General features: G+C 65.4%; 3 protein-coding genes across 7 annotated transcripts in view; 2 read left to right on the top strand and 1 right to left on the bottom strand.

Annotated features, from left to right (window-relative positions):
- The first annotated feature begins 139 nt into the window (after window positions 1-139).
- GRK1 (G protein-coupled receptor kinase 1) lies at window positions 140-10143 on the top strand. Of its 2 annotated transcripts, none has more exons than XM_038171827.2 (9): window positions 140-386; window positions 2758-3240; window positions 4342-4625; window positions 5162-5289; window positions 5480-5637; window positions 6027-6110; window positions 6483-6607; window positions 7098-7299; window positions 8516-10143. In XM_038171827.2, exons 2-9 carry the CDS (start codon window positions 2760-2762, stop codon window positions 8806-8808), a joined length of 1755 nt encoding a protein of 584 aa, XP_038027755.2. In that variant the 5' UTR covers window positions 140-386; window positions 2758-2759; the 3' UTR covers window positions 8809-10143. The 2 variants fall into 2 exon arrangements, with proteins under 2 accessions (XP_038027755.2, XP_038027756.2); XM_038171828.2 differs by lacking the exon at window positions 140-386 and adding an exon at window positions 2240-2385.
- Window positions 10144-11075: 932 nt separating this feature from the next.
- LOC119714812 (ADP-ribosylhydrolase ARH1-like) lies at window positions 11076-15266 on the top strand. Of its 2 annotated transcripts, XM_038171830.2 has the most exons (7): window positions 11076-11176; window positions 11283-11506; window positions 12591-12689; window positions 12784-12889; window positions 13453-13532; window positions 13617-13800; window positions 14522-15266. In XM_038171830.2, exons 1-7 carry the CDS (start codon window positions 11166-11168, stop codon window positions 14892-14894), a joined length of 1077 nt encoding a protein of 358 aa, XP_038027758.1. In that variant the 5' UTR covers window positions 11076-11165; the 3' UTR covers window positions 14895-15266. The 2 variants fall into 2 exon arrangements, with proteins under 2 accessions (XP_038027758.1, XP_038027759.1); XM_038171831.2 differs by lacking the exon at window positions 12591-12689.
- Window positions 15267-16674: 1408 nt separating this feature from the next.
- CHD3 (chromodomain helicase DNA binding protein 3) overlaps window positions 16675-27826 on the bottom strand; it is a 43449-nt gene continuing 32297 nt past the window's right edge. For 2 of the 3 annotated variants that reach the window (XM_072032184.1, XM_072032186.1), the window contains 14 exons: window positions 27566-27651; window positions 26376-26509; window positions 24980-25124; window positions 24564-24726; window positions 23847-23959; window positions 23496-23631; window positions 23315-23416; window positions 22947-23060; window positions 22738-22846; window positions 20779-20911; window positions 20046-20241; window positions 18049-18212; window positions 17435-17561; window positions 16675-17017 (listed from right to left, as the gene is read on the bottom strand). In XM_072032184.1, coding sequence (XP_071888285.1) covers window positions 16914-17017; window positions 17435-17561; window positions 18049-18212; window positions 20046-20241; window positions 20779-20911; window positions 22738-22846; window positions 22947-23060; window positions 23315-23416; window positions 23496-23631; window positions 23847-23959; window positions 24564-24726; window positions 24980-25124; window positions 26376-26509; window positions 27566-27651 — 1826 coding nt within the window. In that variant the 3' untranslated portion in view covers window positions 16675-16913. The remainder of the gene's footprint in view (window positions 17018-17434; window positions 17562-18048; window positions 18213-20045; window positions 20242-20778; window positions 20912-22737; window positions 22847-22946; window positions 23061-23314; window positions 23417-23495; window positions 23632-23846; window positions 23960-24563; window positions 24727-24979; window positions 25125-26375; window positions 26510-27565; window positions 27652-27826) is intronic. The other variant, XM_072032185.1, reaches the window with a different exon arrangement.

Here is a 27826-nt window from a genome sequence, read left to right as displayed (position 1 = left end):
GGGTGCCCTTGGGGGCTGCCGAGCGGGGGGGGGCGGGGCTGGAGAGGGGGCGGGGCGTGGGCGGGAGATGCCGGGGGGGGGGGGGCACAACCCCCCCAGCCCCCCCCAAAAAAAAAAAGAGGGGGGGGACCCCGGCCCCCCCCCCCGGTCGTGCCGTGCCGAGCGGCTCCGGGCTCCCCGGTAACGGCGCGTCCCGGACGGGTCCCCTGGGGACAACGGGGGGGGGGATGGCGTGTGTGTGACCCCCCCGTGTGCCCCCCCCCACGGTGTCCGGGAGCCCTCGGGGGGGGGCTGTAAAAGGGGGGGGGGGCCCCCGCACATCCCCCTTAATCCCCGGGCGGGGCCAAGGTCCCCGGGAGGCGCCGCGGGCACCGGGAGCTGCGCGGGTGAGAGGGGCTGGGGGGCACCGGGGGGGGTCCCGGGGGGGACAGCGGTCAGTTGGGGGGGGTCCCGGGGGGGTTGGGTCCTCTGGGGGTGGGGGGATTCCGGGAGTGGGGGCACCTGAGGGGTCCTGAGGGGGTGGGGGGGTGCTGGGGGTCCTGGGGGGTTCCTGGGGGGTCTGGGGGGGGCCTGGGTCCCCTGGGGGGAGCATCTGGGGGGGGCACCTGGGGGGGTCCTGGGGGTGGGGGACACCTGGGGGGGTGTCAGGGTCCCTTTATGGGTGGGGGGGGGGCACATGGGGGGGTTGGGGGACACCTGAGGGGGGGATCGGGGGGGGCTGGGTCCCTTTTAGGGTGACACGTGGGGGGGGTTCTGAGGCGGCTGGGCCCTCTGCGGACCCCCCAAAAGGTTGGGGGGGCCCTGGGCACCTGGGTCCTTTTGGGGGGGGTGGGGGCTGGGTCCTTTTGGGGGGGGCCCTGGGTCCTGCCCCTCCCCCAGCCCCTCCCCAGCCCAACATCTTTGGGGGGGGGGTCGGGGGGGGCTCCCAGCATCCTTTGGGCCATGGGGGGGTGCTGAGGGGGGGCAGCATTCCCAGCATGCCGTGCGGCCCAGGGGCACTGTGGGATTGAGGGGGGGGGTCCGCAGGGGGGGTGGAAGCGGCTTAGAGCTGAGCGGCTTTGGGGCTAATTATAGCGCGCCGGCCCTTTAAGGGCTCAGGCCTGGGCTGGGGGCGGGGCTAATCCCGGTCAGGGGGGCGGGGTTAATCCAGGGGGCGGGGCTAATCCGAGGATGGGGCTGGTGGGGGCAGGGTTAATCCGGGGGAGGGGCTAATCCCAGGGTGAGGCTCAGCTTTGGGGTGGGGCTATTATGGGGGCGGGGCTAATAAACAGATGGGGCTAATCCAGGGGGTGGGGCTAATCTGAGGGTAAAGTTACCCCAGGGGGTGGGGATAATCCAAGGGCGGGGCTAATATGAGAGGGTGGGGCTAATCCAGTTTTGATGTAATCCCAGGGGGCAGTGCTAATCCGGGGGTGGGGCTAATATGGGGACGGGGTTAATATGAGGGTGGGGCTAATACACTGGTGGAGCTAATTCAGGGGGTGGGGCTAATCTGGGGGGGTGACAATAACTCAGGGAGTGGCGCTAACCCTAGGGACAAACTAATCTGGGGTTGCTAATCCAGGGGGTGGGACTAATCTGGGGTTGAGTTTGAGCTAGAGGGCACGGCTAATCCAGGTCTGAGGTTGACCTGGGGGTGGGGCTAATCCAAGGGTGGGGCTAATGCAGGGGGAGGGGTAATCTAGGGTGGTCAAGATAATCCAGGGGTAAAATTCAACCTGGGGATGGGATGGGTGGGTGTGGCTAATCCAGGGGGAGGGGCTAATCCAGGGCTGTGGCTAACCCAGGGGCTGGTGCTATTCCGTGGGTGGGGTTAATATGGTGGTGGGGCTAATCTGGGGGCAGGGTTAATCTGGGGAGGTGGGGCTAATCTGGGGGTGAGGTTAACCCAAGGGGCGGGGCTAATCTGAGGGTGAGTTTAATCTGGGGTTGCTAGTCCAGGGGTGAGGCTAATCTGGGGGTGAGTTTGACCTAGGGGGTGGGGATAATCCGGGTCAGAAGGTGGGGGTAATGCAGGGCAAAGCTAATCTGAGGGGGTGGGGCTAATCTGGGGGCAAGGTTTAATGTGGGTGTGGGGCTAGTATGATGGTGGGGCTAATACACAGGTGGGGTAATCCAGGATGTGGGGGGTAATCCATGGGGGAGGTTAACACAGGGTGTGGGGCTAATCCAAGGGCGGAGATAATCTGGGGTATGGCTAATCTGGGGGTGTTGTTAACCCAGGGGGTGGAGCTAATCCGAGGGCAAGGCTAATCTGGGGGGTGGGGCTAATCTGGGGGTGGGTTTGACCCGGGGTGTGAGGCTAATCCGGGGGTGGGGGTAATCTGCGGTGGGGATAATCTGGGCCATGGTTAATCTGGGAGTGGAGCTAATCCAAGGTTGGAGGTAATCTGGGGCGGGGCTAATCTGGGGTGGGGCTAATCCGGGGCAGTGGGGCTAATCTGAGGGCGAGGTTAACCCAGGGGGTGGAGCTAATCTGAGGGCGAGGCTAATCCTGGGGTCCTAATCTGGGGGGTGGGGCTAATCTGAGGGTGGGATTGATCCAGGGGGTGGGCATAATCCTGATGCGGGGCTAATCCCAAGGTGGGGATAATCATGGGGTGGGGCTAATCCGGGGGTGGGGCTAATCCGGGGGTGGGGCTAATCCGGTGCAGGGCTAATCCTGTATGGGGCTAATCCCAGGGTGGGGCTAATCCGGGGGGGCGGGGTTAATCCCAGAATCGCTCCCAGCCTGAGCCCCTTCCCCTCTTCCCGCAGCCATGGACATCGGTGGCCTGGAGACGGTGGTGGCCAACTCGGCCTACGTGTCCGCCCGCGGCGGCGGCGCCGGCACCTCCGGGGCCTCGAGCCGGGACCGGCGGCACCGCGCCCGCCTGCGCCTGCCCCACATCTCCCAGTGCGAGGCCCTGCGCGCCCGCCTGGCCGGCGGCGGCCCCAGCGATGGCGGCACCCAGGGGGCCGCGGGGCAAGATGGCGGCGCCCAGGCCGGGGAGGAGGAGACGTCCTTCCGCTGGCAGTGCGTGGAGCAGCCCATCGGGAAGCGGCTCTTCCGCCAGTTCCTGGAGGCCACGCCGGGACTGGCCGCGGCCGGGGCGCTGTGGGCAGAGCTCGAGGCCTTCGAGTGCTGCGAGGAGGCGGAGCGCGGCGCGGCGGCCACAGCCCTGAGGGGGCGCTTCTTCACCCCGGGAGGGGCCGAGCACTGCGGCTTCCTCAGCGCCGCCGCCATGGCGCCGCCCGCAGGTGAGAGGTGTGGCCGTGGCACCTGCAGGAGCGGCCATGATACCGCCAATGGCGGCCATGATACCTCCAGGGCGGCCATGATACCTCCAATGGCGGCCATGATACCTCCAGGGCGGCCATGATACCTCCAATGGCGGCCATGATACTGCCAATGGTGGCCATGATACCTCCCAGGCAGCCATGATACCCCCAGGGGTGGCCATGTAACCTCCAGGGTGGCCATGATACCTCCAGGGCAGCCATGACACCGCCAATGGCAGCCATGATACCTCCAGGGTGGCAATGATACCGCCAATGGCAGCCATGATACCTCCCAGGCGGGCATGACACCACCAATGGCGGCCACGATACCTCCAGGGGCGGCCATGATACCTCCAGGGTGGCCATGATACCGCCAATGTCAGCCAAGATACCGCCAATGGTGGGCATGATGCCTCTAGGGCGGCCATGACACCGCCAATGGCAGCCATGACACGTCCCTGGGCGGCCATGATACCTCCAGGGTGGCCATGACACTGCCAATGGTGGCCATGATACTTCCCAGGGCAGCCAAGATACTGCCAATGGCAGCCATGATTCCTCCAGTGGCAGCCATGATTCCTCCAATGGTGGCCATGATACCGCCAATGGCGGCCATGATACCTCCAATGTCAGCCAAGATACCACCAATGGCGGCCATGATACCTCAAGGGGTGGCCATGATACCTCCAGGGTGGCCATGATACTGCCAATGGCAGCCATGATACCTCCAGGGGGGCCCTGATACCTCCAATAGAGGCCATGATACCTCCAGGGTGGCCATGACACCGCCAATGGTGGCCATGATACCTCCCAGGGCAGCCATGATACCTCCAATGGCAGCCATGATACCTCCAATAGTGTCCATGATACCTCCAGGGTGGCCATGACACCGCCAATGGTGGCCATGATACCTCCTGGATGGCCATGAAGATGGCAGCCATGATAACCCCAGTGGTAGCCATGACCCCCCGGATGGAGCCATGAAGATGGTGGCCATGACACCGCCAATGGCAGCCATGACACCCACGGTCGCCACGACACCCCTCACACTGTCCCCACCTCTCTCCCTGTTCCTCCCAGGTCCCAGCACCCCGGAGGACTTTGGGCTGGCGCGGAAGGAGCTGCTGGCACACCTGGAGGCGACGGCGTGGGCGCCGTACCGCGCCTCACCCTACTTCGGGCGCTTCACGCAGTTCAAGTGGCTGGAGGCGCAGCCGGTGGGCGCCGAGGCCTTCGCCGACTTCCGCGTGCTGGGCAAGGGCGGCTTTGGCGAGGTCTGCGCCTGCCAGCGCCGCGCCACCGGCAAGATGTACGCCAACAAGCGCCTCAACAAGAAGCGGCTCAAGAAGCGCCATGGCTATGAGGTGGCCGCCCCCGTCCCCGCCGCCATCCTTCGGGTCCCCCGTCTGCTTGTTTGTCCCCCTGTCCCTTTGTCCCTCTGCCTACCCTGTCCCATCATGTCTTCCTGTCCCCTTCCTTGTCCTTCTGTCCCTTTGTCCATCCTTCTGTCCCACTCTCCAGCTCTGTCCATCTCTCTGTCCCTTCATCTGTCCCCCTGTCCCCTCTTCCATTCCTCTGTCCTCCTGTCCATCCCTCTGGCCCATCGTCTGTCCCTCTGTCCCCTCACCTGCCCATTTGTCCCCTTGTCCATCCCTCTGGCCCCTTGTCCATCCTTCTGTCCCCTCATCTGTCCCCCTGTCCCCTTACCTGTCCCCCTGTCCCCTTCCCTGTCCCCAACCCACTCCCTGCCCCCTCCCTGTCCCCCTGTCCCCTCGTCCATCCCTCTTTCCTCTCCTCCTCTCTCTTTCCCCCCATTTTCTTCCTCCATTTTCCTTCTCATCTTCCTCTATGTTTTCCCCATGATCTCTGCGTGTGCTTGGCGTGTGCTTGGCGTGTGCAGGCGGCGATGGTGGAGAAGCGCATCCTGGCGCGGGTGCACAGCCGCTTCATCGTCTCGCTGGCCTGCGCCTTCCAGACCAAGACCGACCTCTGCCTCGTCATGACGCTCATGAACGGCGGCGACCTGCGGTAAGCGTGTGCTTGGCGTGTGCTTGGCGTGTGCTTGGCATGTTCCTGGTGTGTTATTTGGCACATACATGGCATGCACATCACGTTTGCAACGGGCTGTCCCAGCTCCTGGGGCACGTCCACGTGTTCTTAGCGCGGGCACGTCCCTGGCGTGTCCTTAGCGTGTGCGTGGCGTGTCCCTGGCATGCAGGTACCACGTGTACAACGTGGACGAGGACAACCCCGGCTTCCCCGAGCCGCGGGCCGTGTTTTACACCGCCCAGATCCTGCTGGGGCTGGAGCACCTCCACCAGCACCGCATCGTCTACCGCGACCTCAAGCCCGAGAACGTCCTGCTCGATGACGCCGGTGATGTGGGGACATGGGGGGGACGTCGGGGACGTGGGGACAACGGGAGGACATCAGGGATGTGGGGACAACGGGGGGACATCGGGGATGTAGGGGACATGGGGACACTGGGGACATGGGGACATTGGGGGGACGTGGGGGAATGTGGGGCCACTGGGGGGGCTGTGGGGGACAAGAGGGGGATGTGGGGGACATTGGGGACATTGGGGGGATATGGGGACACTGGGGGGACGTGGGAGATTTGGGGACATTGCGCAGGACCTGGGGGACACGGGGGAACATCCAGGACTTGTGGGGACACCAAGGGGCTGGGGGGTGGACACTGGGGAGTGTTACTGGGAGGTGCTGGGAGGGTCGCTGGTGGTTACTGGTGGTGCTGGTCGGGACAGGCCACGTCCGTCTGTCTGATATGGGGCTGGCCGTGGAGCTCCGCGAGGGGCAGAGCAAGACCCGAGGCTACGCCGGGACCCCGGGTAGGAGGGGGACATGGGGGGGACATGGGGGGGGCACAGGGACATGGGAGGGTCATGGGGGGCATTGAGGACACAGGGGGTGTGGGCAGGACATGGGGACATGGGGGGGACATCAGAGGGACTTGGGGGGCCATGGGGAGGTGGTGGGGACACGGGGGGACATGGGGGGGACATTAGGGGATGTGGGGGGACCCAGAGACATGGGGGACACGGGGAGGGGACACGGGGGGGGACACTGAGGACATGGGGACACAGGGGGGACACCGCGGGGCCGTGGCCCCCAGTGCCAGAACCAGAGCCAGGAGAGGGGACACGGGGGGTGTCCCCCTGCCCCCCCCGTCACCGGGGTGTCCCCCCTGTCCCCCCCCCCAGGGTTCATGGCACCTGAGGTGCTGCGGGACGAGGAGTACGACTGGGCCGTCGACTACTTCACGCTGGGGGTGACGCTCTTTGAGATGGTGGAGGCCAGGGGGCCCTTCCGGTGCCGCGGGGAGAAGGTGGGGTAGACTGGGAGGTACTGGGAGGACTGGGAGGTACTGGAAAGTACTGGGGACCCAAGCGTCATCCCCATGTCCCCATTCACTTACCCCCATGTCCCCAAGCGTCATCCCTGTGTCTCCAAATGCCATCTCCATGTCCCCAGGTGTCAACCACATTTCCCCAAGTCACCCCCATGTCCCCAAGCATCACCCCCATGTCCCCAAGTGCCACCCCCATGTCTCCAGGTGTCACCCCCATGTCCCCAAGTGTCACCTCATGTCCCCACATATCACCCCCATGTCCCCAGTTGTCACTCTGATGTCCCCAAGGGTCACCCCCATGTCCCCAAGTGCCACCCCCATGTCCCCAAGCATCTCCCCAAGCCTCCAGGCACCCTCCCCACTCCCCACCCTCCATCCCCCCGTGTCACCCACATCCCTCCCCTGTCCCCAGGGTCCCCCACCCTGTCCCCAGGGTCCCCCCCCATCCCCAGGGTCACCCCCCCAGGTGGAGAACCAGGAGGTGACGCGGCGCACGCTGCACGACCCGCTGAGCTTCTCGGAGCGCTTCAGCGCGGCGGCGCGGGCGGCCTGCGAGGGGCTCATGGCCAAGGACCCCGGCGCCCGCCTGGGCTTCCAGGCCGGGAGCTGCGCCCAGCTCAAGGCGCACCCCGTCTTCGCCGCCGTCAGCTGGGGGCGCCTCGAGGCAGGTAACCCCCCACCCAGGGGTGCTGGGGGGGCTGGGGGTGGGGGTGGTGCAGGAGGGGTCTTTGTCGGTGCTGGAGGAGGGGTCTGGGGGTGGTGGGTGCTCCAGGAGGGGTCTTTCTGGGTGCTCCAGAAGGGGTTCACCTGGGGGTTGGGTGCTCTAGAAGGGGTCCCAGTGGGTGCTGGGTGCTCCAGGAAGGGTTTGGGGGCAGTGGGTGCCACAGGAGGGGTCCCAGTGGGTGCTGGGTGCTCCAAGAGGGGTCTTTCTGGGTGCTCCAGAAGGGGTTCATCTGGGGGTTGGGTGCTCTTGAAGGGGTCCCAGTGGGTGCTGGGTGTTCCAGAAAAGGTCTGGGGGCAGTGGGTGCTGCAGGAGGGGTTGGTTTGGGTGGTGGGTATTCTGGAAGGGCTCTTTATGGGTGCTCCAGAAGGGGTTCACCTGGGGGTTGGGTGCTCTAGAAGGGGTCTGGAGGTGTTGGGTGCTGCAGGAGAGGTCTGGGGGACTTGAGTGCTCCAGAAGGGGTCTTTGTGGGTGCTCCAGGAGGGGTTCACCTGGGGGTTGGGTGCTCTAGAAGGGGTCCCAGTGGGTGCTGGGTGCTCCAGGAGGGGTCTGGGGGCAGTGGGTGCTCCAGAAGGGGTCTTTCTGGGTGCTCCAGAAGGGGTTCACCTGGGGGTTGGGTGCTCTAGAAGGGGTCTGGGGGGGTTGGGTGCTCCTGGAGCGGTCCCAGTGGGTGCTGGGTGCCCCAAAATGGGGTTCCCAGTGGGTGCTGGGTGCTCCAAAACTACCCCTAGGTGGGCATTGGGTGCTGGGGGGCTACTGGGGGCATCACGGGGAGACTGGGGGAGTACTGGGGGTACTGGGGGGCTACTGGGAACACTGGGGGTGTACTGGGGATAGCAGGGGAGTACTGGGGGGCTATTGGGGGTAGTGGGGGCTACTGGAGGGGTACCTGGGAATACTGGGGGGGGTATTGGGGATATCTGGGATTATGGGGGGAGTACCTGAGGGTACTGGGGGGGTACTTGAGGATAATGGGGGGCACCTGGGGATACTGGGGAGTACTGGGGGGGGTCCTGGGAATACTGGGAGGTACCTGGGGATACTGGGGGTTACTGGGGGATTACCTGGCAATACTTGGGGGTACCTGGGGATACTGGGGGTTACTGAGGTGGTACTTGGGGATACTGGGGGGTACTGGGGAGGTTCCTGGGACTACTTTGCAGGCCTGGTGCCCCCCCCCTTCGTGCCGGACCCCCGTCGGGTGTACGCCAAGGACCTGGGGGATGTGGGGGCCTTCTCATCGGTGCGGGGCGTGGAGCTGGACGATAGGGACACGGCGCTGTGCGACGCCTTCGCCTCGGGGACCGTCCCCGTGCCCTGGCAGGAGGAGCTGATCGAGACCGGCATCTTCCAGGAGCTCAACGTCTGGGGGGACCCCGGGCAGCTGCCCCCCGACCTGGACCCCAACGCCGCCCCCGCCGGGGGGGCACGCTCGGCCACCTGCAGGCTGCTGTGATAGATTCTGGGGGGGGCACTCCCAAATTAGGGGGGGTGGGGGGGTGTCAGGGCCTCATCTGGTTGTGGGGAGGATGATTTGGGAGGAGACGAAATGTTGCCCCCCCCCCCTTGAGAAGCCCTAAAAGTGGGGGGGGGTGTTGGGGGGTGGGAATGGCAGAGCAAAAGGGGGGGGGGGTCTTTGGGAATCCCAAATGTTGGGGCCATGATACCTCCAGGGCGGCCATGATACCGCCAATGGTGGCCATGACACCTACTTGGCGGCCATGACACCTCCAGGGCAGCCATGATACCGCCAATGGCAGCCATGATACCTCCAATAGCAGCCGTTGCACCTCCAGGGGTGGCCATGATACCTCCAGGGTGGCCATGACACTGCCAATGGTGGCCATGACACTTCCCAGGGCAGCCAAGATACCGCCGATGGCGGCCATGATACCTCAAGGGGTGGCCATGTTACCTCCAGGGTGCCCATGATACCGCCAATGGCAGCCATGACACCTCCAGGGCAGCCATGACACCTCCAGGGGCGGCCATGATACCTCCAGGGCAGCCATGATACCTCCAGGGTGGCCATGACACCTCCAGGGCGGCCATGACACCCATTTGGGAATCCTAAATGTTGGGGAACCCCCCAGAACCCCCAAAATGGGGGGGGACACTTTTAGGATCATAAATATGGGGGGGGCTCTTTGGGCAGCTCAAAATTGTCCCCCCCCGGGAACTTCAAATGTGGGGGGCTTTGAGAACGCCAAAATTGGGAGTTAGGCCCCAGATCGCAGCCCCCCCCCCCCCCCCCCCCCTCCCCAGTCAGCTTGCACCAAAGACACCCCAAAATGGGGGGGGGACACAACCCAAAAAACCTCCATAACCCCCCCAAAAAACAAACAGGGGGGCTCCATCTGTTTGGGAGGGGTCACCCCAAAACCCAAGCTCTGGGGTAGCCCCCCCCAAATGGGAACCCCCCCCTCAAATGTGCCCCCCGACCCCCCCCCGACCCCAAGCAGATCTCAGGGATCCCCCAGCTCTGTGCCACCTCCGGGTCCCTCTATTTTACCCCCCCCCTTTACCTCAGGGGGCTTCGTGGCCCCCCCCCCCAACTCAGGGAAACTTTGGGGGGGCCCCGAGCTCCCCCCCCCCCAACACAATAAAGGTGGTGGATGCTGCAGCGTCTGAGGGGCAGTGTCGGGGTGTCCCCCCCTGTGTCCCCAATGTCCCCCCCCCCAACCTGGGGGGTTCTGGGGGGGCCTTGGGCACCTGGGTGCTTTTGGGGTGGGGGGGGGGCTGGGTCCAGTTTACACTGAATACATATAAATAAATAAATAAATAAATAATGGCTATTTGGTGCAATTTTTGCCAAAAAGAAAATAAGAAAAAGACAAAAACCCAGAGCTTGGCAAGGGTCCAGCACCAGGGTTTCACCAGCGGACTTTTAATCAAGTTGCTGAAATTTAGGGATGAGCTTTTAACTCCTTGCTGCCTGGCACCAACCACTAATTGCATTTATTATTATTAATTTTTTTAACTCAAAAAAGAACATTTTTAGGTCGGCTCAGACCCTGGTTATCAGCCCTGTCCTGGTGGGACGCACCTGGGTGAGAAATGATGATTTTGAAGGGTCTTGCCCCCAAAATATGGCTTGGAGGTCTGTGGAGTGGGGGGGAGGTGGGAGGAAAATCTTTATTGTTTTTTGCCCCATCCCAGTGGGAAAAAAAAAAAATGGTAGAAATAGTTGTGTTTTTGTTTGTTTTGTTTTGTTTTGTTTTTTTCTTGGAAATGCCTTTTTTTTCCCCCCCTCTGTGTTTCTGCCTTTATGTCCCTTTGAGTGCTCCCCCCCCCCAAATCCCTTTGGGTGTCCCCCAAATTCCTTTGGGCCCCCCAATCCCTTTGGAGGCCCCCATGTCCCTTTGGTGCCCCCCCCCCCCGCCCTCCCATATACCTTTGGGTGCTCCCTGGGTCCCTTTGGGGCCCCCCCCCAAATCCCTTTGGGGAGCCCCATGTCCCTTTGCCCCCCCCCCCCCCCCCCACAATCCCTTAATATCCCTTTGGTGCCCCAGTCCCCTCTGGACCCCCACCCCCATTTCCCTCTCTACCCCCCTCCCAGCTGCCCCCCCCCCCCCCCCGCAGCCCCCATTAACCCCCCCATCCCATTTTCGGGCCCCTCTGAGTGCCCCCCCCGTACCCCCACGCCTTTCAGGAGTCTCATTTCCCCATTCAGTTTCCCCATTCAGTCACCCCCACATTACGCCCCCCCCCCTCCAGACCCCCCCCAAATCCCCGTCCCCTTTAAGGGCCCCCAGCCAGCTCTGTCCCCATTCCCCCCCCCCCCCATGACGGGCGTCCCCAGCTGCCACCACCATGGCGGAGACGTGAGTGTCCCCCAGGGATATTGGGGTGTGGGGAGGGGTCCCAAAGTCCCTTTGTGACAACACCCATGCCCCCCCCCCAAAAAAAATAAATAAAAATACCCCTTAGGGTGCCCTCAGTGGAGGCGTACGAGGCCGCCCTGGTGCTGAGTGGGGTGGGGGACGCCCTGGGGTACCGGGGGTCCCGCTGGGAGTACTGCACCTCGGGGCCCCAGATCCACGCCGAGCTGGCCCAGCTGGGGGGGCTTGGAGCCATCGCCCTCGAGCCCCCCGAGTGGCCCGTCAGCGACGACACCGTGCTGCACCTCGCCACGGCCGAGGGGCTGGCCACCGGTAACGGGGGGGGGGAACCCCCCAGAGCCATTTTTTTTTGGGGGGGGGGGGGGGGGGGTAAAGGGGGGCCCTTCGTAACCCAGAGCCATTGGGGGGGGGGGGGGCTGGGGGGTAAGGGGGTCCCTTTCGTGCACCATAGCCATGTTTTTTTTTTCAGGGGGGGGTATTTGTGGGGTGGGGGGGTCCCTGTTGTACCCCAGACCCATCTGGGGGGGGCTGGGGGGGTAAAGGGGGGGTCGCTGTGTACTCCCAGACCCATTGTGGGGGAGGGGTCTGGAGGGTAATGGGGGTTGCTGTGTCCCTCAGAGCCATTTGGGGGGGGGGGGGTCCCTTTGTACCCCAGACCCATTGAGGGGGGGGTAAAGGGTGTCCCTTCGTAACCCAGAGCCATTTGGGGGGGGGGGGGGTAAGGGGGTACCTTTTGTGCACCAGACCTATTTGGGGGGGGCTGGGGGGGTAGAGGGGGTCATTGTGTACCCCAGACCCATTTTGGAAGGGTTCTGGGGGTCCCTTTTGTATCCCGAAGCCACATTTGGGGGGTATATGGGAGTGGGGGGGGTCCCCCAGACCTATTTGGGGGGGGGGTGATGGGGGTAAGTGGGGAGGGAGGTCCCTTTGTACCCCCAGACCCATTTTGGGGGGGGGGGGTAAGGGGGGGGTAAGGATGGTCCCTTTTGTACCCCAGAGCCTCATCGGGGGGGTTCCTGAGGGGGGGGGTCCCCTGTGTACCCCAGACCCATATGGGGGGGGAGGTCCTTGGAGGGGGGGTGTAAGGGGAGGGTCCCCTTTGTGCCCCAGTTCCACTTTGCAGGGTCCCTGGGGGGTATTTGGGGGGGGGGGTCCCTGATATACTCATGGGGGGGGGGTCCTTTTCCCTTTATTTTAGGGGGATCCCCAATTTCCCCCCCCCCAATTTGGGGTGCCCAGGTGGGTCCCCTCTCATTGTGGGGATACTGGGGGGGGGGATCCACCTTCCCCTCCAATTTTTTTTTTTTTTTTTTTTTTTTTGGGGGGGGGGTTTGGGGATGATCTCCCTTCCCCCATTTTGGGGGGGGGGTCCCCACTGTGTGTCCCCCCCCCCCAGGCCTGGAGGGGGAGCCCCTCCTGCAGGAGCTGGCTCGCCGCTACGTGGCCGCCATGGGGGACATGGAGGGGCGCAAACCGGGGCCCACCAGCATCCTGGGTGCGTGGGGGGGGGGGGGGGGGGGTTGGGGGTAGGGGGGGGTGTTGTGGGAGGGTGGGGGCTCACCCCAAATCCCCCCCCCCCCCCCCCCCAGGCACCTCGCAGCTGCGGCCCGGGGAGCCCCAGGGGTATCGCATCCCCTTCAACCCCACCGGCACCGGCTGCGGGGCCGCCATGCGCAGCCTGGCCATCGGCCTCAGGTGGGGGGCACGGGGGGGGGCAGGGACATGGGGGGGGGTCTGGGACATGGGGTGACAGGGATGGGGACCGGGGGGGCATGGGGGGGGTATAAGGGGACATGGGACATAGGGGGGGGCATGGGGGGGACATGGGGGGGGTCTGGGACGTGGGAGGACAGGGATGGGGACATTGGGGGCATGGCAGGGGGGCATGGGGACAGGGGTGGGGACATGGGGGGGGGTCAGGGACATGGGACATGAGGGGGGTCAGGGATGGGGATATGGGACATTAGGGATGGGGGACATGGAGGGGACTGGATAACAGGGACATGGGGGGGGGGGGTCAGGGGTTGGGACATGGTGGGGACAGGGGTGGGGACATGGGACAGGGACTTGGGGGTGCAGGGACAGGGACATGGGGGTGAGGGGGATGAGGACATGGGACATGGGGGGATGGGAACGTGGCGGGGTGAGGGACAGGGTCATAGGGGGACAGGGATGGGGATGAGGATGTGGGATTTGGGGGGGGGGGGGGGGTGACAGGGACATGGGGCGGGGGGGTGACAGGGCCGGGGCCACCGCAGGTACCCCCACGCCCGGGAGCTGCCGACGCTGATCCGGGTGAGCGTGGAGAGCGGGCGCATGACCCACCACCACCCCACCGGTGGGTGCCACCCCGGGGCGCGGGGACCCCCCCAGGGACCCCTCCCCCCAAATCCCCTGACCCCCCCCCCCTCTGTCCCCGCAGGGTACCTGGGGGCGCTGGCCGTGGCCCTTTTCGGGGCGCTGGGGGCGCGGGGGGAGCCCCCCGAGAAGTGGGGGGCCGAGCTGCTGCGGGTCCTGCCCCAGGCGTGGGACTACGTGGAGAGCACCGGGGTGGCCGTCGGGGACAACGCCGCCGCCTGGCCCTTCTTCGGGGACGCCTGGCGCCGGTGAGGGGGTGCTGGGAGCACTGGGAGCACTGGGAGCACTGGGAGGGGGCACTGGGAGCACTGGGAGGGGGCACTGGGGTGGCTGTTGGAGACAACGCCATCACCTGGCCCTTCTTTGGGGACACCTGGCACTGGTAAGGAGGCACTGGGAGCACTGGGAGCACTGGGAGGGGGCACTGGGAGCATTGGGAGCACTGGGAGAGGGCACTGGGAGCACTGGGAGGGGGTACTGGGAGCACTGGGAGGGCACTGGGGTGGCCATAGGGGACAATGGTGCGGACTGGTCCTTATTCAGGGACAAGTGGCACCTGTAAGGGGGCACTGGGAGCACTGGGAGGGGTTACTGGGGATACTGGGAGTGTTTAGGGACATCCATGGCCTGGTGACCCTGATGTCCCCGGTGTCCCCAGTGACCCCAGTGTCCCTGTGACCCCAGTGACCCCAATGGCCCCACTGACCCCAATGTCCCCACTGACCCCAGTGTCCCTGTGACCCCACTGACCCCAATGGCCCCACTGACCCCAGTGTCCCTGTGACCCCAGTGACCCCAGCGTCCCCACTGACCCTCCTGTCCCCATGACCCCATTGACCCCAGTGTCTCTGTGACCCCACTGACCCCAATATCCCCACTGACCCCGGTGTCCCTGTGACCCCAATGTCCTCTGTGCCCCCAGTGCCCCCAGTGTCCCCACTGACCCCAGTGTCCCCCCTGTCCCCGCAGCTACCTGGAGTCCCGGGGGCTTCTGGAGGGCTCGGGCCCCCCGCGGCTGCCGGCGCTGCCGTCCCCGGCCGAGCGGGACGCCGAGTACCTGGGCTGGGCGCTGGGGGGGTGGCCGGGGCGCAGCGGCCACGACGCCCCCATGGTGGCCCTGGAGGCGCTGCTGGCGGCGGGGGGGTGCTGGGCCACCCTGTGTCACCGCGGGGTGCTGCACGGGGGGGACAACGACTCCACCGGCACCATCGCCGCCGGCTGCTGGGGGCTGCTGGGGGGGCTGGCGGCCGTGCCCCCCGGGCTGCACCGCGGCCTCGAGTACCGCGGGCGCCTGAGCGCCGCCGCCCGACGCCTCCACGAGTTGGCCTGGGGGGGGGCCTGAACCCCCCTGACCCCCCCCCCCAAAAAAAATGGGTCCTCGGTGTCACCCGCTTGTCCCAGCAGGAAATATTGGGAGGGGACCTGGGGGGTACTGGGGACCTGGGTGGGGTCCTGGGGGTCTCAGGAGGGTCCTGGGGGGGGAGGGGGATTTGGAGGGTCTTGGGGGGGCTCTGGAGGGTCTGGGAAGGCTCAGGAGGGTCTCTGGGGGCTGCAGGGACCTTCCTGGGGTCCAGGGGGGGCTGAGGAGGGTCCCCGGGGGGCCACCACAGCCACGTCCCGGTGGCCTTCACTCCCTCCAAGGATGGAGACCCCCCCCAGAAGCTCCCTGCAAAGCTTTGGTCCCCCCCCCCCAGTAAAAACGTGTCCCCTGCCACCCCCGTGTCTTGTTTTGTGTCACTGCGGCCACCACGGGGCTGGGGCCACGCGAGGCCACCGTGGCCATGGCCCGGTCACTTCGGTGGCCACCCCCCCTCCCCGACAGAGGGCATTGGGCCCCCAGGGTGACACCGGTGGCTGTGGCCACCACGCGGCGCCTCCGTGGCAGCACGGGTGGGAGTGGCTGGTGGCCAGCCCCCTGCTGGCACTGGTGGCCGTCCCCAGGACCATGTTGATGGCCATGGCCAGTGGCCCTGACCATGCTGGTGGCCATCCTCATGCCCACGTTGGTAGTTGTCCCCATGACTGTACTGGTGGCCGTCCCCATGACCATGACCTTGGCCATCCCCATGACCACGTTGGTGGCCACGACCAGTACCATACTGGTGGCCATCCCCATGACTGTACTGGTGGCCATCCCCATGGCCATCCCCATGACCATGTTGGTGACCACGACCAGTACCATACTGGTGGCCATCCCCATGACCACGCTGGTGGCCATCCCCATGGCCATCCCCATGACCGCGCTGGTGGCCATGACCAGTACCATACTGGTGGCCATCCCCATGACCACGTTGGTGGCCACAACCAGTACCATACTGGTGGCCATCCCCATGACTGTACTGGTGGCCATCCTCATGGCCATCCCCATGACCATGTTGGTGACCACGACCAGTACCATACTGGTGGCCATCCCCATGACCGCGCTGGTGGCCACGACCAGTACCATACTGGTGGCCATCCCCATGACTGCGCTGGTGGCCATGACCAGTACCATACTGGTGGCCATCCCCATGACCACATTGGTGGCCATGACCAGTACCATACTGGTGGCCATCCCCATGGCCATCCCCATGACCGCGCTGGTGGCCACGACCAGTACCATACTGGTGGCCATCCCCATGGCCATCCCCATGACCGTGCTGGTGGCCACGACCAGTACCATACTGGTGGCCATCCCCATGACCACGTTGGTGGCCACGGCCAGTACCATACTAGTGGCCATCCCCATGACCACATTGGTGGCCATGACCAGTACCATACTGGTGGCCATCCCCATGACTGTACTGGTGGCCATCCCCATGGCCATCCCCATGACCACGCTGGTGGCCCATACCCGTGATCATACTGGTGACCAGCCCCACGACCACGCTGGTGGCCGTCCCCATGGCCATGCCCGTGCCCGTGGCCACCCCCACGCCCCCGCCGGTGGCCCCGCGGTGCCGTCCAGCAGCGAGCGGAGCCGGGTGCCGTAGCCAAGGAACCGGGTTTTATTCTGCTGCGGTTAAACAAGTGCCCAAGCCCCGGGGGGGGGGGGGGGGGGGCCTGGGGACACCGGGGGACCTCGGGGGGGACACTGGGGCCAACCCGGACGCCGGGGCCCCCCCCGCCACCGGGGATATATATATATATTCATATTTATAGTTGCAGTGGTCCTCGTCACCCCCCCCCCAAAACGCCCCCCAACGCCGATGACTGCCCCGCCCCGGATTTTGGGGTGAAACGAGGCAATTCCGGCAGTGTCTCTCCCCCCCCCCCCATCCTCCCCCTCCCGCCCCCGCCGTCGCCAAGGGGGGGGAGGGGGCGGCCCGGGTGTGGTGGGGGGAGGGCTGGGGGGGGAGGGGGGGCCCCGCCAGCCCCCCCCTCAGTCGTCGATGCAGATGACTTCGCCCCCGCGCGGCTCCTTCTTCTCCGGCCCTTCGGCCTCGCGCTCCCGTTTCACCAGCACCGGGGGGCCGTTGGCAGCGGCTGCAAGGAGTTGGGGGGGGGGACATTACTCAAGGGGGGGCCCCACACACTGCCCCCCCCCCCCCCAATAACACCCCCTTCCCTCCCCGCTCCCCCAGACCCAAGCATCTGGGTGCCCCCCCCAAAGGGACCCAGGGGTCCCAGCCCCGATCCCAGGGGTCTGTGTCCCCCCCACCCAGAAGGACCCAGGTACGTGGGTGCCCCCCCACAAAGTATGTGGGTGCCCCCCCCCCCAAAAAAAAAGAAGGACCCAGGGGTCTGGGTGCCCCCCACCAAGGACCCAGCTATGTGGATGCCCCCCCTCAAAGTACGTGGGTGCCCACCCCATGTACGTGGGTGCCCCCCCCATGTATGTAGGTCCCCTGCCCCCCCCACCCCCCAAAAAAAAAAGAAGGACCCAGGGGTCCGGATGCTCACCAGTGATGAAGGAGCCGGGCGGCATCTGACTGTAGTTGGCCCCCCCAGGGGGGAGAGCTCCGGCCGGGGGGGTCCCAAAGGTGCCCCCATAGCTCTGGGGGGTGGCGTAGGGCCCCGGCGGGAAGGTCTGGGGACACGGGGACAAGGCTGTCACCCCCCACCCTGCTGCCTCTGGGGATCCCCCAGGGGGGTGTCCCCAGGGGATGGGCACCCCAGGGTGTCCCCAGGGGTCAGGGTGTCCCCAGGGGGTGAGGGTGTCCCGGGGGGGGGGGGGGGGGGGGTCAGGGTGTCCCCAAGGGATCCAAGGGGTGAGGGTGTCCCCAAGGATCAGGGTGTCCCCAAGAGGGTGTCCCCAAGGCTGGGTGTCCGTAGGGTGTGCACCCTCCCCAAGCTTCTTGGTGCCCCCCAAGGCGAGGGGGTGTCCCCAGGGTGCCCCCCAAGGCAGGGGGCATCAGCACCCGAGCGATGCCCCCAGGGCCTTGAGGTCAGGGCGCGTGTAGGGCAACGACCCCAGGGAGGGGGGCACGACCCCGAGGAAGGGAGGCCATCCCCATTGTGGGGGGGGGAGGGGGGGGGGGTGACATCCCCGGGGGGGGGACCGCGCGGTGACTTACGGGCGGGGGGTGGCTCTCGGTGCCCTTGCTGGCGAGGCGGCTGAGGATGCTGCGCTCCGACATCTGCAGGCGGGCGGCGATGGGGGGGATGCGGGACAGGGTGGCGGGGAGGCGGGTGACGTCCGCCTTCATGTCACTCAGCAGCTCCTCCAGCTGGTTCAGCACTGGCGCCGGGGGGGCGAAAGGGGGGGGAGAGAGAGAGAAAGAGGGGCGGGGGGCGGCCCGTCAGCGCCGGGGGGCCGCCCCACGCCTACTCGCAGCTTACTCGTAGGTTACTCGCAGGTTACTCGTAGGTTAATCACAGCATAGTCACGGGTTATTTGGGGAGCGGGGGTGGAGATACTCACGTGAGAGCAAGGAGGGGGGTGGGGGGAGGGAGGGGAAGGCGGGGAGCTACTCAAGGGATACTCGGGGGATGCACCAGCGGGAAGTGGGGGCATGCTCCAGGGTGGGAGGACTCAGAGGTACACTGGGTATGGGTACGCCAGAGGTACTCTGTGTGTACATACTCCAGGTATGCTCCTTAGTCACACTGGAGATGCTCTGATTATGCTACTTACTCTGGGTATACTCTCTAGACACACTGGGACACTCCAGGTTTACTCTTTAGCCACTCTGGGTTTACTCTACACACACCAGAGTTGCTCTGTCTGTACTCCTTGCACACTCCAGGCATACACCTTAGACACACTGGAGATGCTCCATGTATACTTTTTAGAGACACCAGAGATACTCCAGGCACACTGCTTGGGCACCTAGGGGCACATGCTTTAGCTACACTGGAGATACTCCAGAAATACTCCTTAGACACTCCAGGTATCCTCCCTAGACACCCCAGAGCTACTCCAGGTATAATCTTTAGCGACACCTGAGGTAGTGTATGCTACTTGTCACTCTGGGCATATTCCTTAGATACACCACAGATACTCATTAGCCACTCTGGATATTCTCTTTAAATGCTCTGGAGATACTCTAGATTTATGCCTTAGGCACACCAAAGATACTCCTCAGATAGACCAGAGATACTCCAGATACATTCTACTTCTACCAGAGATACTCCGGGCATCCTTCTTGCATACTCCTAAGGCCAAGGGGCTTATGGGACGGCCTGCAGCTACATCACCGATACTCATTACTCAGCCACGAGATCCTCAGGGCACATTGCTAACAGACCCTTAGGGAGGGAATACTCAGGGAATACTCATCAGATCCCCCTGAGAACCTCTCCATAGCTACAGCAGCCTACAGCAATGATACTCATGGCTTACTCCAGTGATACTGCTGGCAAAGACCTTAAATACACCAGAGATGCTCTGGGCATACTCAGCACATGCCCCGAAAGTACTCCAGGCTTACTCATTAAATGCACCAGGGGCACTCTGGACAAAGCCTGTACATGCTGCAGGGGTACTCTGGGCTTATGCATTACATGCAAGCAGGAACCGTCTGGGTACTCCCACTCTGTACACCAGAATTACTCCAGGTTTACTCATTACATGCACCAGGGATACTCTGGCCACTGCAAGGGTTACTCAGAATATACTCATTCCATACCCCCACGAGAGATACACTGGGTAAATGCATTACATACTCCCGAAGCACACGGCACATACTACTTGCATCCTCCAGACTTCCACTACAGTTACTAAGCAGATACATCTTAGCGCAAAGCCCCGCGGTATGCAACAGAAGCTCCCGGCTGCTCCTCCTCGCGCACCCCGGAGCCCCTCGGGCCGCCCTGCGTCCGCGCCCCGCCTTACTCCGAGCTTACTCAAGGTTTACTCACACCCCGGAAACCCCTCGGGGGCCTTCCAGCAGCTGCCCCGCCGCCCCCCCGCGCCCTCCCCGGCCGCCAGAAAGCACGCGCAGAGCAAGGATACACCGGGAGCCGGTTGGGAGGAGAACCCCACTTTAATGATTGAGAGCGCGGGTACAGAGAGGTGCGAGGCGCTACACGGGGCGTCCGCGCCGGGCGCGCCGGCCCGCCCGCCTCTTACCCTTGTGCAGGACGGCGTTCGCGGGCTTGTTGCCCGCCAGCGACTCCTTGGACAAGTGCTGGTGGCTCTCGGCCAGGCACTCGACCTCGGCGAAGCGGGTGTTGAGGGCCATGGCGGGGTGGCTGGGGTCCTGCGTCATGTTCAGGTAGGCGGCGCGGCGCAGCTGCTCCTCGATCACCAGCGCCTGCTCCAGGAGCTGCGGGAGGGACGGGGGGGGGGACGGGGGGGTGGGGGGAGGAGAAAAGAGGGGGAAAAGGGGAAAAAAAGGGGGAGGGGGGAGGCGGCCTCGCCACCAGCCTCGCCACCCCCGTGGCCTCCGCGCATTCCTGGTGGCCTCCAGGCACCCCCAGTGGCCTCCGCGCCACCCCGGTGTCCTCTGCGCCCCCCTGGTGGCCTCCGTGCCCCCCTGGTGACCTCCACGTCCCCCCATGGGGGCTCTGCCTCTTGTGCCCTGTCCCCGTGCAACCCTCTCTGCCCTCATGCGTGGCCCACGTTGTGAGCACTGCCTGGGTGCACGCTCGCTGTGCCCGGCCCCTCGTGCGAGCCTGGCACTTGTGCATGGAGACCCTCGTGCAAAAAGCTCGCACAAGTGTGCAAACACAGCCCCTGCGTGCCAGCCCCACAAGCCGTGTCCCCAGAGCAGCCCCTGCGCAAGGCCAACCTTCGTGCAAGACCCCCGTGCGGGTGCAAGGCCCTCGTGCAAAGCCCTCGTGCAAGGCCCCCGTGCGCTCACCTTGAAGCGGCGTGCGAGGAACTTGTTCTTCATCTCCAGGAAGTTTCCCTTCGAGGCTTCGCCCTTGAAGGGCTCGTTGATGACCCCGAAGGCGCCGTCGTTCTGGATGTCCGTCCAGCGCGCGTAGCCGTGGCTGCGCGCTAAGGACTGTCACCGCGTCACCGTGTCACCGCGTCACCATGTCACCGCGTCACCATGTCACCACGTCACCGTGTCACCGCGTCACCATGTCACCGCGTCACCATGTCACCACATCACCGTGTCACTATGTCACCACGTCACTATGTCACCGTGTCACCGTGTCGCTATGTCACCGTGTCACTGCATCACCATGTCATATGTCACCATGTCACCACATCACCACGTCACTGTGTCACTATGTCACCGCATCACCATGTCACCGCGTCACCATGTCACTATGTCACTGCATCACTGTGTCACTGTCACCGCATCAACATGTCATCGCGTCACCGTGTCACCGCGTCACCGTGTCACTGCATCACCGTGTCACCATGTCAACCTCTTCCCCCTTGGTCATTCCCCATCTGGCGCACAGAGCTGTGGCCGCATGCTAGGGACTGTCACTGTCACCTTGTCACTTTGTCACCATGTCACTGAGACACCGTGTCACTGCTTCACCATGTCACTGTGTCACCATGTCACCCAATCACTGCACCACCACATCGCTGTCACATCACTGTGTCACTGTGTCACTGTGTCACCATGATCACCAGATCACGGCACCAGATCAATGTCACCACATCACCATGTCACTGCATCACTGTGTCAGCATGTCAAGGTGCTACCATGTCACTTTGTCACAGCGTCACCATGTCACTGTGTCACCATGTCGCCAAATCACAGTGCCACCACATCACTGTGTCACTGTGTTACCATGTCACCGTGTCACTGTGTCACCATGTCACCACATCACCACATCACCGTGTCACTGTCACTGCATCACTACCACTGCGTCACAACCCTGTCACTGTCACTGTGTCACCGTGTCCCCAACAGCCCCCTCATACCCCCCAGACCATCCCATGTCCAGCACGTGGAGCCAGAGCTGTGCGATAAGGACGGCCACGGTGTCACCACGTCACCATGTCACCAAGTCCCTGTGTCACGGTGTCACCATGTCATGGTGTCACCATGTCACTTAGTCACTGTGGCACCAAGTCACCATGTCACGGTGTCACCATTTCACTATGTCACCAAGTCACTGTGTCACCATGTCACCAAGTCACCGTGTCATCATGTCACTGTGCCCCCAGGTCACTGTCATGGTGTCACCATGTCACCAAGTCACTATGTCACCAAGTCACTGTGTCGCCGGGTCACCAAGTCACCGTGTCACTGTGTCACCACACCACTCTGTCCCCAACACCCCCGTCTGTTCCCACATCACCCACCCTAGTTGTGCCCTAAGGACTGCCCCCAGTGTCACCATCACTGCCACTGCTGTCCCCTGTCCCCCCCAGGTGTCACCCTGCTGTCACTGCCCCACTGCCACCATCCCTGTGGAGAATGGTGGCACCTGGAGGGCACCCGGGGGTGCGGGGGGCACCCGCAAAGTACCGGGGAGCACCTGTGGGTGCTGGGGAGACCCGGGAGGTACTGGGGAGCACCCAAGGGTGCTGGGAGAGTTTAAGGAGTGATGGGGGTAGGGGGGGGGTGGGACCTGGGCATGCTGGGGGGTATCAGGGGCACCCCAGGGTGCTGCTGGGGGGACTTGGGAGTGCTGGGGAGTATTGGGGGCACCCAAGGGTGCACCTGGCCTTGCTGGGGGCACCCCAGTGTGCAGCAGGAGGGACCTGGAAGTGCTGGGGGCACCCCAGGGTGCCGGGGGGTGGGGACCTAGGCATGCTGGGGGTAGTATCAGGAGCACCCAAGGGTGCTGCTGGAGGGACCTGGGGGCTCTGGGGGCACCCCAGGGTGCTGCGGGCGCTGGAAGGATACAGGACGATGCCGGCCAGCAGCCAGTAGTCGTGGCGCCGGTGCCAGATCTCGTTGAGCTTCCCCGAGGAGACGGCGGCGCGCTCCTCGTTCTGCCACAGCGTGTGCAGCTCTGCGGGGCCGGGGGGGGGGGGGGCGTCAGGAGCGCAGGGACCCCGCCGCGTGGCCCCCACCCGCACCCCAAAACCCCTGGGGGCCCCCCCGTGGCTCACCCGTGAAGCCGCCGTCGGCGATGTTGAACATGAACCGCGGCTTCTCGGCTTTGTCTTCCCGCCGGCCGTTGGCGCGCGGCTCCAGCTTCGGCTCCTTCTCGGCCTTCACCTCCTCTGCGAGGGGGGGCGCGGGGAGGGGGAGGGGCTCAGCACCGCATCGTGCCCCCCTCCCCAGCATCCCCAAACCACCCGCGGCCCCCCCAGCAGGCAGGGAGCGGCTCCCGGCCATCAGTAGGCTTCAGAGTGAACGCAGCGCAAATACCAACGGGACGCTGCAGGGGGGGCTTCTTGGTTAACCCCCCCCCCCCCAATCAGCTTGGCCACGCCCCCAGCAGGTCCCCACCCTATCAGGCCCCCCCCCCAGGTACCTCGTTTGGGGTCGGGGTCTCCCGGCCGCTCCTTGGGCTCCTCCTCGGGGGGTTTCTCGTCGCCTTTTTCCCCCCCGGGGGGCTTCTCGACCTCGGCACCTGCTGGAAGGGGACAGGGGGGGCTCAGGGACCGGGTCCTTGGGGACATCGGGGGGGGGACACAGGGACACCAGGTGCTCACCGCGCTCGTCGCGAGCCAGGGGGCCTTCGGCCTCGGGCTCCCGCTCGCCGCCGGGGCCCTCCTCCTCCTCGCCCTTCCTCGGGCCCTCGGCCTCGCTGCCATCGCCCGGGGACGGCGGCGCCTCGGGGACGGGAGCCTGCGGGGACAACGGGGACACGGAGCTGGCGTCACCCCTGAGTGTCCCCACACAGCCCAGAGGGGAACGGGGGACGTGGGGACAACAGCAGGGAGGGAACAGAGGGGATGAGGATGAGGATGAGGACGAAGGGGACAGAGATGGGGAGGAGGGCAGGGATGGGGACACATGGGGACAGTGTTGGGGACGGGGACAGGGACAGCACCGTCACCCACCTCTGTCTCCATCTTCTCGGGACCTTTGGGCTCCTTCTCGTCCCGGGTGTCACCGTCGTCCCTGTCCGGGGGTGGCCCCATCCCGTCCCCACGCTCGCTGGGCGCTGGCGTGGCTGGGGACAGGGGACATTGAGAGGGGGACACGGGGACGCGGGGGCCCCAAGCACCCCAGTGATGCTTCTGCGCCCCCCATGTCCCCATCCCTTGTCCCCTGTGTCCTCTGTCCCGTGTCCCTGTCCCCATCCCCTGTCCCCATGTCCCTGTGTCCCCAGCCCTGTGTCCTCCACGTCCCTGGTGGCCCTGTCCCCACCCCCTGTCCCCCCTGCTCCCCACGTCCCAGTTCCCACCCCCTGTCCCCGTGTCCCCATGTCCTCATCCCCATCCCCAATGTCCGTGGTGTCCCTGTCCCCATCCTGTCCCCACATCCCCATGTCCCCGCTCCCTGTCCTTCACGTCTCAATGTCCCCATCCTCATCCCCATGTCCCCACACCCCCGTGTCCCCACCCCCATGTCCCTGTCCCCACATCCCCTTGTCCCAATGTCCCTGCATCCCTGTCCCTCACATCCGCGTGTCCCTGTCCCTTTGTCCCTGTCCCTGTGTCCCCATTCCCGTGTCCCCACATTCCCATGTTCCTGTCCCTATACGCATGTTCCCACATCCCCGTGTCCCGTCCCCGTGTCCCCAGGTCCCCGTGTCCCCGTGCCCGTGGCCGTACCGGGTTTGGAGGTGCATGGGGTGGGCGTGCGGCTCTGCTCGGGGTCGGTGCTGCAGGTCTTGGCGGGGGACGAGGCGCGCGACGAGCGCTTGGAGTCGGCGCTGGGCTCCGGGACCAGCTCGGGGAGGCTCCAGCGCCCGTTGATGTGCTCGAATTCCTGCACCTGGGGGGCGGCGGGGACAGTGGGGACACCGGGGGACACTGGGGACAGGAAGGGGGGGGGGGTGGGACACGGGGGGGACCTAGGGGATGGGGGGGACACCCAGGGGACGGCGGGGAGGCAGGGAACTGAGGAGACCCCAGGTGGGGGTCCAGGGGACAGGGAAGGGATGGAGGGGACAGGGAGGGGATGGAGGGGACAGGGAAGGGACAGGGAGGGGACAGGGAGGGGACAGAGGTGACGGGGACCCGCGTACCTTCTTCTTGACGAGGGACATGACACCGATGCGGGTCAGCACCTGCTGCCGCGAGAGCCCCTCCCGCGGGACCCCGTCGGCGAAGGTCTCGGAGCCGTCGGCGCCCGGCTCGCAGAGGTGGCGCATGAAGAGGGACACGTAGGCCCTGGGGACACAACTGCCCTTGGGGACACCGCCACCCCCGGCGGCCCCTCGGCCCCAGCGTCACCGTCCCCTGCGTCCCCACCCCGGTCCCAAGAGGCTCCTGTCCCTGCTGTCCCTGTCCCTGAGGTGCTTTGTCCCTACAGACCCCGTCCCCGTTGTCCCCATCCCCAGGGTCCCTGTGCCCAGGGTCCCCAGGGCTCTGTCCCCATGCCTGTCCCCAAGGTCCCTGCCACCAGTGTCCCCCCACATCCCGCTGTCCTTGTCCCCAGGGTCCTTGTCCCCATTCCTGGGATCCCCACCCCAATGTCCCTGTTGTCCCCAATGTCCCCGATGTCCCCAGTGTCCCCAACAACATCCCCAGTGTCCCGATGTCCCCAAAGTCCCCGCGCCATCAGCCGTCCCCTCGTCACAGCGCCCATCCCAGGCCTGTGCCGGCTGTGGCCGGGTCCTGCCACCTCTCTGGCGTCCCCTGGGCCCTGCCCGGCCCCCCTTGGGGACACGGGGACACGGGGGACACCCCGTCCCCCCCTGGGGGTGGCTGTGCGTCGGCGTGAGGGGGACACGGCGCTCGCCCGCTCCCCAGGAAAGCCGACGGCGGCGCTCGGCTGAGTAAGGGCTCATCACGCGGCACGGGGACACGCGGGGACACGCGGGGACACGCGGGGACATGGGGCATGTGGGAAGACTTGGGGACATGTGGGGACATGGAGACACATGGGGACATGGGCACGGGAAGGTGGGGACATGCAGGGACATGAGGGACAAAGGGACATGGGACAATGGAGGAGTACAGGGACGTGGCGGGGACATGGGGGGACATGGAGGGGACACAGACATGGGGACAGGGACATGGGACAATGGAGACACCCATGGGGACATGGGGACACAGTGGGGACATGGGGACACACAGGGACATGGGGACACGAATGGGGACACACATGGATGTGGGGACACACATGGGGACCCAGTGGGGACATGGGGACACACACGGGGACACGCAGGAACACGGGGACTCATGGGGACACGGGGACACCTATGGGGTCACAGTGAGGTCTGTGGGGACACCGTGGGGACACCATGGGGACACACGAAACCCCACAGGGACAGAGAGACAGGGACACACAACCCCACCTCAGCCCCCCCCCACACCCCAGGGACAGCTTTGGGGACACCCGTGGCCACCGCCCGCTGTCTTCATTGCCCCCTTGGTGTCCCCACGGTGTCCCCAGGGTGTCCCCGCGGTGCCACCTACTTGAACTCCTTCTCGCTCTTGCCGCGGAGGTCGCGCACGAGCCACTGGGAGGTGAAGGCGTCCTGGGGGGGCATCCCCCAGCGCATGACGGCGTTGAGGAACGCCTTGCGCTGCCGCGTGTTGAAGCCCAGCACCTGCGGCACGGGAGGGGGGGGTCACGGGGACACCGGGGGGCGGGGGGACACCCCGAGGGATGGGGACACACCCCGAGGGATGGGGACACCCAGGGGGTACGGGGACACCCAGGGGATGGGGATATCCCGGGGGGATGGGGACACCCCAAGGGGACACCCATGGGGACAGGGACACCACAAGGGGATGGGGACACCCTGGGGGGACGGGGACACCCATGGGGGATGGGGACACCCCAAGGGGACACCCATGGGGACAGGGACACCACAAGGGGATGGGGACACCCCGGGGGGACAGGGACACCCTGAGGGACGGGGACATCCAGGGGATGGGGACACCCCAAGGGATGGGGACACCCAGGGGGACACCTGGGGGGACACCCATGGGGGATGGGGACACCCCAAGGGGACACCCATGGGGACAGGGACACCACAAGGGGATGGGGACACCCCGGGGGGACAGGGACACCCAGGGGGGACGGGGACACCCCAGGGGAAGGGGACACTCCGGGGGGACAGGGACATCTAGGGGAGGGGGACACCCCAAGGATGGGGGCACCACAAGGATAGGGACACCCAGGGGGACACCTGGGGGGGGGCAGGGACACCCCAAGGAGATGGGGACACCCTGAGGGACACCCATGGGGACAAGGACACCCCAGGAGGATGGGGACACCCCGAGGGGACGGGGATACCCCAAGGGATGAGGACACCCCGAGGGGACGGGGACACCCCAAGGCTTGCTCAGGAAGGGCAGATACGAGGTGGGGGGGGGCTGCTGGGACACTGGTGTTTGGGGACACTGGGGGGGGACCCAGGGGACCAGGAAGGTGACAGGAGGAGGGGGGACACTGGTGGCTGAGGGGGGGGGGGGGGGACACCCAGGTGACCCCCAGGGGTCAGAGGGACCCCCCAGGTCTTGGGGGGGGAACCCAGAGTGGGATAAGGGACAAAAAGGGACCCGATGGCCCCCCCAGGTGACACAAGGGGACCCAGGGGGGACCCAGGGGACACCCAGGGGACCCCCCCACCCCGAGGTGCCCCCCCGGGGGTCCTCACCTCGATGTTGCCCCCCACCCGGGCCAGCAGCGGGGGCAGCGGTTTGTCCTTCTCGTTCCGGAGCTGCCGCTTGGACTGGCGCCGGCCTGGACGGGGACATCGCTGTCACCCCCCCCCGTGACCCCCCCAGGGCACCCAGGAGGCCCCCCCGAACCCTCCTGTGCCCCCCAGGGCTCCCCAAGGTGTCCCCCACCCCCCCCCCCCCAAAAGGGGCAGGCAGGAGCCCATCCCAGAAGGGGGGGGGCATGGGGAGGACACCGA

This window comes from Anas platyrhynchos, chromosome 37 (assembly GCF_047663525.1).
Source record: "Anas platyrhynchos isolate ZD024472 breed Pekin duck chromosome 37, IASCAAS_PekinDuck_T2T, whole genome shotgun sequence".
In the NCBI taxonomy this organism is placed as follows: Eukaryota; Metazoa; Chordata; class Aves; order Anseriformes; family Anatidae; genus Anas; species Anas platyrhynchos.
Note: the sequence above shows the minus strand (reverse complement) of the source record. Positions and strands in the feature narration are given on the sequence as shown.

What these genes read in the sequence shown, in the direction of transcription:
- GRK1 (XM_038171827.2), top strand. Translation starts at nt 2,760, where the DNA reads ATGGACATCGGTGGCCTGGAGACGGTGGTGGCCAACTCGGCCTACGTG. An exon ending in TCCGGTGCCGCGGGGAGAAG is followed by an intron (nt 6,608 to 7,097) that starts GTGGGGTAGACT and finishes TCACCCCCCCAG; the next exon opens with GTGGAGAACCAGGAGGTGAC. An exon ending in CTGGGGGCGCCTCGAGGCAG is followed by an intron (nt 7,300 to 8,515) that starts GTAACCCCCCAC and finishes ACTACTTTGCAG; the next exon opens with GCCTGGTGCCCCCCCCCTTC.
- LOC119714812 (XM_038171830.2), top strand. An exon ending in GACCCACCACCACCCCACCG is followed by an intron (nt 13,533 to 13,616) that starts GTGGGTGCCACC and finishes CTGTCCCCGCAG; the next exon opens with GGTACCTGGGGGCGCTGGCC. An exon ending in TTCGGGGACGCCTGGCGCCG is followed by an intron (nt 13,801 to 14,521) that starts GTGAGGGGGTGC and finishes CTGTCCCCGCAG; the next exon opens with CTACCTGGAGTCCCGGGGGC.